We start from the raw sequence: 9,049 nt of genomic DNA on the forward strand, positions 1-9,049 counted from the left end.
TATACATTAGATTATACGCCTTAGATTGTACGCTCCTCTGAGCAGGGCCATCTCTCCTCCTGTTTCCACCACTTCTAACTCTGCTCTCCAGCTACTTTGCCCTCCTCCTCGAGGGCCCTCCTCCCCCCTCTGGGGGTCTCCCTGTCTTCCGCGCCCTCCTTTTGAGCCCTGTCATTTGCGGATACTCCCCCCGCCCTCACTAGCTGTTTATTGAGCTTACTGAGTTACTGTGCTTTATGTTTACTGTACTGTGCTGTCTCACCTTGTATTGTAATTCGTTTTTGTCCCTGTACGGCGCCACGGACACCTTGTGGCGCCCTATAAATAAAAATTAATAATAATAATAATAATACATATATTTACAAACATTGCAATGAGATCAGGAGTAAGATCCCTTATTTGTTGAGGACAATTGTTCATAGTGTTTGTCTCTGAATTATGTTTAATAATACCAGGGTGCTGGTATAGCTGTAAGATTAAAGGCTTTTCTGTATACTAATGAAGGTCCATAAGTTATAGGGGGCTATTATTGGGTATATCTCTATATTGTTTCACTTTTGCTCTGGGAGCAATTATATTTGGTGATTGGTCGGACAACAGCTCAGGCCTCTCTAAATTAGGTGCTTTTACTGAGGCCTTATGAGCACTCTCTATCGATACCTATTTTTAGTCTGAGAGTCGGTTGTTTGTAAATTTCCCTAGAGCTATAATTCCATCTTCTCCTCCCACACTGAGAGTATGGTACATTGTCCATCTACATTGCAACTTGAAGAAAGGATGACACTATCGTGCTCATGGTAATTGTTCCCTTACTGTCCCCCTTCAAGAATAGGTCCAGAAACTTGATCTTATGTCTATTTATTTTAAATGTAAACTTGAGATTCTATTATATTCAAACAGTTGATAAAATCAATAACCTCAGATTTATTACCTGCACATATGACAAATATATCATCAGTGTAGCCTCTATTAAATATAATTGTATCCAAATACATGAACTTATAACCAGGTTCAGATTCCCAGGACCCCATAAACAAGATACAATAGTGAGAGGAGAACATAGTACAACATCTTTAGATGATTAAAATGAGGACTTTAAGTCGTTGGCAAAATAGGTGGTAATCGAGTGATCAGTGCTATAAACAACGACACTCTTTAATCCTCCACAATTATTTCTATACTGAACAAAACAACAACGAAAAAATAACTACTTACTAGTAAAAAGACAGAGTAAATCCGAAGACAGGAGATCGTGAGTGTGGTAAATGACGTCACTTACAGCTGCGACTTGCAAAGTTCCGAATCTAAAGCGGCAACACACGGAACCAGGTAAGTATTAAGTTGACATTACCAGGTAGGGGTAGGGGTTAGGACATAGGGTTAAGACCCCTACCCCTACCCGGAATGTCGCAGCTGTAAGTGACGTAATTTACAACAGTCGCAATCTCCTGTCTTCGGACTTACTCTCTGTCTTTTTACTAGTAAGTAGTTATTTTTTCGTTGTAGCTCTGGTCAGTATAGGAATAATTGTGGAGGATTAAAGAGTGTCAGTGTTTACAGCACCGATCACTCGTACTACACCCGGTAAAATCGTTAATGACATTGCATCAGGAGAAATTTTCTGTAGTGTGTACCCAGCCTTATACAGAGGAGCTGCCAACATCTGACTGATAAACAGGGTGTCATGAGGAGCCACAAGACACCATCCTAAGAATCGTACAATTAACATACGTGAGAACAAAGTCTACCATAGTACCATACAAGGCAATCTAATATGTATATTATCTATGTCATATAAATGACTTTGCACAATTCTATACATGTACAAATATGCTTTTAGGCTACAGACAAAATATATTCCTGTTAAACACTTACACACATTTTATCAAAGGGCTTTTTCTTCCTAGAGAAGAAAAAGAAAAAGAAAAAAAAATAAAAGTCAACTGTGTTCTTGTGACAAATATCAAATGAACTTTAAGGAAGAAACTTGTCTTGTGAAAGAATAGGAGAAATTGCTCAGCGGGGCCCTAATTTACACATTGTGCGCTAAAGGTGGATTAAGACGGGGCAGCAGTGAAAGAAGCATTCAGCAGACAATGGGGAATAAAAAAAAAAAAATGAACAATCTGAGATTTTTTCCCAAAGACTTTTAGAACACAAAAGCGTCTTACAAAAGGTGAATGGGTTGTATGAGTGGTGAGTGGGTTGCAGAGATGGTGAGGAATACAATTCCTTCCTTACCCCCAAAGAGGCTGCCTTAACCTTCACAGAACACTTCACATCATGGAATAAAGTCAATGCTGCCAGCATTTCTGTTGCTCTAGTTACACATAGTGAAATGGTCTAATAGAGATGTATCAATGAATAGGAAAAAGTGGAGATGCTCTGCTCAATTATGGAGATCACAAGAAAGTACACTGGTCCTTACTATAGATCACAGAGTGATTTATAGCAGGGCTTCGCCCTATATATGTAGGGACGGCATTAAGCAGAGCTGGCTCTCGCCAGAGAACGCTTTCCCCATGTATGGAAGAACCTATATATTAAGTACCATGGCGATACTTATACGGTATGGCACTAGAAAATTACTGATGATATAAAATACTTCCTTCGCTATTCATCTTTTTAAAATGATTAGGGCTATTGCCCCAAGGACCAATGGAGAAGAATGGGGGCTTCAGAGCAATAGGTATCCCTTATGTCTCTGTATAGCGATTTCTCAGCCGCCACAGTGATACAATAATGTTCAAATACAATAATATAAATTACAATTATTGATGTGATAAGTGTTGGTTTCATAAATAGGCCCTTAAGAATGGATTTAGTGAGGAAGCATTGTCAAATTCTGAATTACTGTCAAAATCCCTTTTATCTGGTCAGATGGAAGGTTTCACACAATACACACATACACACACACGCACAATACACACACACACACAACACACACACACACAACACACACACACACACACACACACAATACACACACAATATACACACACACACACAATACACACATACACACACACGCACAATACACACACACACAACACACACACACAATACACACACACACAATACACACACATACACAACACACACACACACAATATACACACACAATATACACACACACACTTGTAGACAATAATGTACCCCCCCCCTCCCCTAAGAAAAAAGAATCTCTTTATACAGAGTTTCTCAGAACATTCTTAAATTCTTTATACATTAATAAACATTCTATATTGTAACTAATTGTAGCTTAAGCAATGTGTTTCCAAAGGTACACTGGTGTTTTTGTCACATTGTAGACCAATATTGACTTCCCTTAAAGGGAATCATAGAATAACAGGCACATATAAAATATGTTGTAATGAAAGAGTAGTAGTCAATGCCAACCCTTTTCTTGAAGCCACTATAAAATGCAGACCCCCCCCCCCCCCCAACTTCCAAATCTGGTTGTTTCACAATGCAGGTACCCCAAATCTCTGGTGGCTTTATGAGCAGGCTTCCCAAGAGCTCTGGCTTCGCTTTATAGATCCTGGATAAATGGAGACCCTTATTTCAGTTGTTGACAAAATGCAGACCCCATATCTCTTCCCAGGTATGTCTGACTTGACACAGAATGAATTGTGGCACAGTGGTTAGCATTGCTGCAGGGTTATGAGTTTGACTCCCACATGGGCCCTATCTGTCTGGAGTTTGTATGTTCTCGCCATGTTTGTCTGGATTTCCTCCAGGTGCTCTGGTTTCCTCCCACAGTCCCAGATTAATTAGCTTCTGATAAAAAAGGACTCGGGGTGGGGAGTATTTAGACTATAAGCTCCGAGCGGCAGGGACTGGTGTGAACAGTACAGCGCTGCATCACATGATTGGTCTCTAGTTCTGGAATGTTATGGTCCCTGGAATGTTCCCAATTATTCAGTATTGACCAGCTGCACAATATATTTCCTATTTTTCTGAAATATCCACTCTTATCATCCCATTTCCTAGATGAAGTCTCCTGCTTCCTCTTCCATCTGTCTTCCAGGTACTTCCCATGACATTATTTCCCTACTTCATTTCACTCCATTAAACCCTTGCAACCTTCATACGGAATTCTATCTAACAGCTGCCACATAACCATTATTATGACTCCAGCCACTTACCTATTAGAGCACACGGTAACACATGCATCCGTCTATCCCCCTATATATGTCTATCTTACCTACTACTCATCTCCCCCAACTTTCCACTTTTTATCATTGTATATGTGTTAAGACCTCTCATTAATATTCAGTTGTTACTTTATTACTAAGATATTAACATTTACCATCTTGCTGTTACATTTATCCATCACCATTGGCCCACAATGTCCCGAACCATACCACTCTGTACATCAACACCAGGGGGTATATTTACTAAACTGCGGGTTTGACAAAGTGGAGATGTTGCCTATAGCAACCAATCAGATTCTAGCTTTCATTTATTTAGTACATTCTTCAAAATGATAACTAGAATCTTATTGGTTGCTATAGGCAACATCTCCACCCTTTCAAACCTGCAGTTTAGTAAATATACCCCCTAGACTTCTACAGGCAATGGATGGCCAAGTACATAGTATTCAGATGCCTCCACATCAAGAGTCAGTACATGCAGCCAATTCACAATACTGGAAGTCTGGAAGTCACAGGAGGCAACTTCCTGTTTAATAAATAAAGTGCATTTGTAGCTTTAGCCAACTCCTTAGGAGCAGGTGAGAATGGAGAGGGATGATTTTCAGAAATTGCTAATAGAGAGGTAAGTGGGCTGATGTCCAGACATTGCTAATAGAGAGGTAAGTGGGCTGATGTCCAGACATTGCTAATAGAGAGGTAAGTGGGCTGATGTCCAGACATTGCTAATAGAGAGGTAAGTGGGAAAATTCGGGTTTGTAAATTATATTATATTCAGCTTGGGGGTCCAGGAGAATAGGCAGGTATGGGTTATAGTAGGTATGGCCACAGACTCCTTTAACTTTGGTCAACTCAGGGACATGCAGCATTGGAGGGCTGCGGGGATGAATTCTCCCCATTTGATAACAGATTAAGTAGAAGCAATAGTCTTCTTAGATTAAATGTCCATTGTTTTTGTTTTTCACAATTACAGTAGTAATTCCAATGCTCCTGATGATATCAGGTAATATGAAGAAATGAAACAAATGAAACACAAAGAAACAGTGTAGCAGAAACGTGTTACATGATAGAAGTGCTGTGATAATTCCATTGCCCAATCAAATTGAACAAAAGTCTTTTATAAGAGGATAATGGGAAACAATTGTAATACCTCTTAAGACGAGGGACAAATGCAGAATATAATGTGTGCACTGCGTGCAGAGCTCAGTAACAAAATCAGAGAATGTAGAACAGAGCGTCCTGTAATATACAGAATGCAGACAATGCTGGGGGAACGGGCATTTACATCTCTACCGTGTGCCTAGTCCCCAGCTTTAATATGTATTTCCTGTCGCTTTGTAGTGTTCACTTGTCACTGGAGTTGCTGGCTCCATACCATATGCGTCTGTGGTGTTGTACAGTTAGCTGACTCTATCCCGCCTGTTAGTCAGCCAGCCTGGTTTGATGTTTTTTGGGTGATGGCTTAAGGGGGTTAAGTCTGCACACCCAAATTTTCCCGTTTAGCACTTTGAGGTCTGTTACTGCCTTAATTTTGTGCCAGCACCCCATCCATTCATTCAAAGGCGTTTTTAATTAGTGTAGCTTTGAGCTTGGGGCCTACTAGACCTTTATGCAGATGCAACAGACAGAGGTATGTACTCATGTTACAGAAATGAATTGTCAGTGCAGGCCCCTATCTGAGTGAGGTTACTGTGACCCGTTAGATGGGCATTCACAATTTTATCAGAATGTGCACTAAGAGCCTCATGTTTATTTCAGATATCATATTGTATACTGGTGCACAAATACTTGTTATTAGTATGTCTTTAATGACTCCTGGCAGCACAGTGGCTCAGTGGTTAGCACTTCTGCCTCACAGCACTGGGGTCATGAGTTCAATTCCCAACCATGGCCTTATCTGTGTGGAGCTTGTATCTTCTCCCCGTGTTTGCCTGGGTTTCCTCCGGGTGCTCCACACTCCCAAAAACATACTAGTAAGTTAATTGGCTGCTATCAAATTGACCCCAGTCTCTCTCTCTGTCTGTGTGTGTATGTCAGGGGATTTAGACTGTAAGCTCCAATGGGGCAGGGACTGATGTGAGTGAGTTCTCTGTACAACGCTGCGGAATCAGTGGCGCTATATAAATAAATGGTGATGGTGACTCCTGTAGTCTGTCCTATATTCCTGATTATACTCATGACATTTTATTTTTCTGCCACAAAACATTCTAATGAACTACAACGGGTGGACAGTGTGAACTTTAGAGGCACTTTGAGTTTTGACACGTCACAGGTGCCAGTAATGGAGTTATTCATTTCATGGCGGCTCACTGCGGAAATTAAATTCAAATATTCAGTTCTGGAACTAAAAGCACAACTCTGAAGGGCACAGACGGGGGGAGTCCTCAGTGGACGGTCCACCACCTCCGGGCCCTTCTCAACACCTGGGCCTGGTGGACACATTTCCACACTTTCTCCGGTTCAGAGATGACCTCCAATAATTCTTTATCACCACAAGTGTCTCCGGAACGCCCGCGAAACACTTCACGGCAGAGATTTGACAGAAATCTTTTTTTCATACACCCCATAGAACTGAGAGAGAAAATGAGCAGAAAATTTCTACCGTAATTGCCGGCAATGTGCGCAGCGCGATGTCTGCGCAGCCACATCGCCGGCTAAGGATTTAGTTTATATAATAATATATTTGAGAGTTCTGCGGTAGAAGAATGAACTGATATTGTGATATGTATCTATAACTTATTATACCCTATAATCAATTAGGTAAAATGAATGAATAGTTAATAAGAAGGTTGATAATTGGGGAGAGGTGATATTTGCTTTTAATAAAGGACTGTGAGTATTTACAATAAATTACAGATCCTAGCAATGTTATGATTGTGTATTATAATTACCTTGGGGATTTCAGCTAGAGGTTATAACGATTTGGCGGTGGATATGTAATTTGCATTTTACAGTTGCTGATTCATAATATAAAGAATGGGAAGGTGGTGGCTGATTATATAGCATAGCAGAAATCTAGGTTGAAGTATATTATAGGGACTACAATGTGCATTATATTACAGAGAAATAAAGGCATTATTTATAATGAACACTGAGGGCTATCTGTGTAGTGGATGTACCAGAGTCCATGTACGGTGTATGAACATAAGGATGCAGTTGTTGTAAAGAGAAGTTAGGGGAGTAAGCCCCTACAGTTATGTCCAGTAGTCCCACATATCCCTTTTTGAACACATAAAGGGATGTTCAAATTACAGCGGGTAAATGTATCAAGCTACGAGTTTCTGGTGGGTTTGAAAAGTGGAGATATTGCCAACAGCAACCAATCAGATTATAGCTGTCATTTATTTATTACATTCTACAAAATGACAGCTTGAATCTGATTGGTTGCTATAGGCAATATCTCCACTTTTCAAACCCGCCGGAAACTTACAGCTTGATACATTTACCCCAGGTCACTAATCTTTGTTTCTGTAGCTTCCTTTTGTGCTTTTCAGCCATGTCAGTTGTTACCATGATGAATGGTTTATTTTAGTTCGCCTGAGATACAAAGCAACTCGTTGGCCACAGTGGTACCCAGCGCTGAAAGCAGATTTGTTTCATACCCGAGTGCAACAAAAATAAACTGTGCCTGATTCTATAAACACATGGCTGAAATGGATAGAATGAAACAAGAAAAAATATTTTGTAAAAGTTGCAGTAGGGCATGTGCAAGCTAATAAAATGTGTCGGAAGGTGGAAGACTGCTTCAGCAGATTGCACGTTGTGGGAGGAATGTTATAATTTAATCACATCTTTCTCTTTCTACAGAATGATTCCATCATCAAGCAAATCGTTTTTCCTAAGTGACCTGGTGTCATCTCGTATGTATGAACTGTGTGTCCTGGCCGTGTACGATGACGGAGTAACCTCGTTGACTGCGACCAGAGTCATTGGATGTGTAGAATTTACGACTGAACAGGAATATAAACAGTGTCGATCCCTCCATGCTCAGTTTCTGGGTGGAACTATGATCATCATCATCGGGGGCATCATTGTAGCCTCTGTTCTAGTCTTCATCTTTATTTTGCTGATGAAGTATAAAGTCTACAATAACCACCCGAAATCGAAACCAGCCAAGGTCACCAATGTGTGCTCCCAAACCAACGGTAGCCAGAGTGGTACGATGGGACGTATATCTTCTAAACTCAACGAGAGAAGAGACAGTGTTCTGCAGGACATCTCAGGAACGTCCAACAAAGGCAAAACCATAGTTGACCTCACCACGGACGGTGAAAAACAGACTCTTTCTGACACTACCTTTATAACAAATGATGTTCTGTCTCATTAGCAGAGCGTTCTACCAATACCACAAACGTACGCACCTCTTTTACAGGACGATCCACTAAGAACTGGACATTGTGGTACCATTAAGAACATTTTCATGCAAGGAGTCGGATTTTCGGCTTCATACCTATTTGTCTATTTTTAAGATCAGATGGTTACAACAAAAGCTATTTTTTTAATATGGAAAATGTTTCCTGCATTCTTAACTATTTTTGGTTGAATATTATTAAATAGAAAGTGTCCGATAAAAAAACAAACTAATTTTAAATAATTGGTTTTAACAAATGGCACAAATGGAGGAAGCATAATAAATGTTTTTGTTTCTTTTACATTTCCATCTCTTGACCAAAATTTGTAAAACAAAACATGTGGTCCATCTAAAGTGTCTTATCTGCTACTTCTTAATGCTCATTGTAAGAGAATTCCACATTCCACAACACAAGTATGTACTGTACAATACAGGATCTGATCCTCGCCCCAATACACACTGCACAATACAGGATCTGATCCTCGCCCCAATACACACTGCACAATAAAGGATCTGATCATCGCCCCAATACACACTGTACAAT

General features: G+C 40.2%; 1 protein-coding gene across 1 annotated transcript in view; it reads left to right on the forward strand.

The window, feature by feature from the left end:
* LOC142102323 (leucine-rich repeat and fibronectin type III domain-containing protein 1-like protein) overlaps window positions 1–8,808 on the forward strand; it is a 346,950-nt gene extending 338,142 nt beyond the window's left edge. The window contains exon 5 of the mRNA XM_075187128.1: window positions 7,962–8,808. Within this exon, the coding sequence (XP_075043229.1) occupies window positions 7,962–8,481 (520 nt within the window). The 3' untranslated portion in view covers window positions 8,482–8,808. The remainder of the gene's footprint in view (window positions 1–7,961) is intronic.
* The last annotated feature ends 241 nt before the right edge of the window (window positions 8,809–9,049 follow it).

This window comes from Mixophyes fleayi, chromosome 9 (genome assembly GCF_038048845.1).
Source record: "Mixophyes fleayi isolate aMixFle1 chromosome 9, aMixFle1.hap1, whole genome shotgun sequence".
In the NCBI taxonomy this organism is placed as follows: domain Eukaryota; kingdom Metazoa; phylum Chordata; class Amphibia; order Anura; family Limnodynastidae; genus Mixophyes; species Mixophyes fleayi.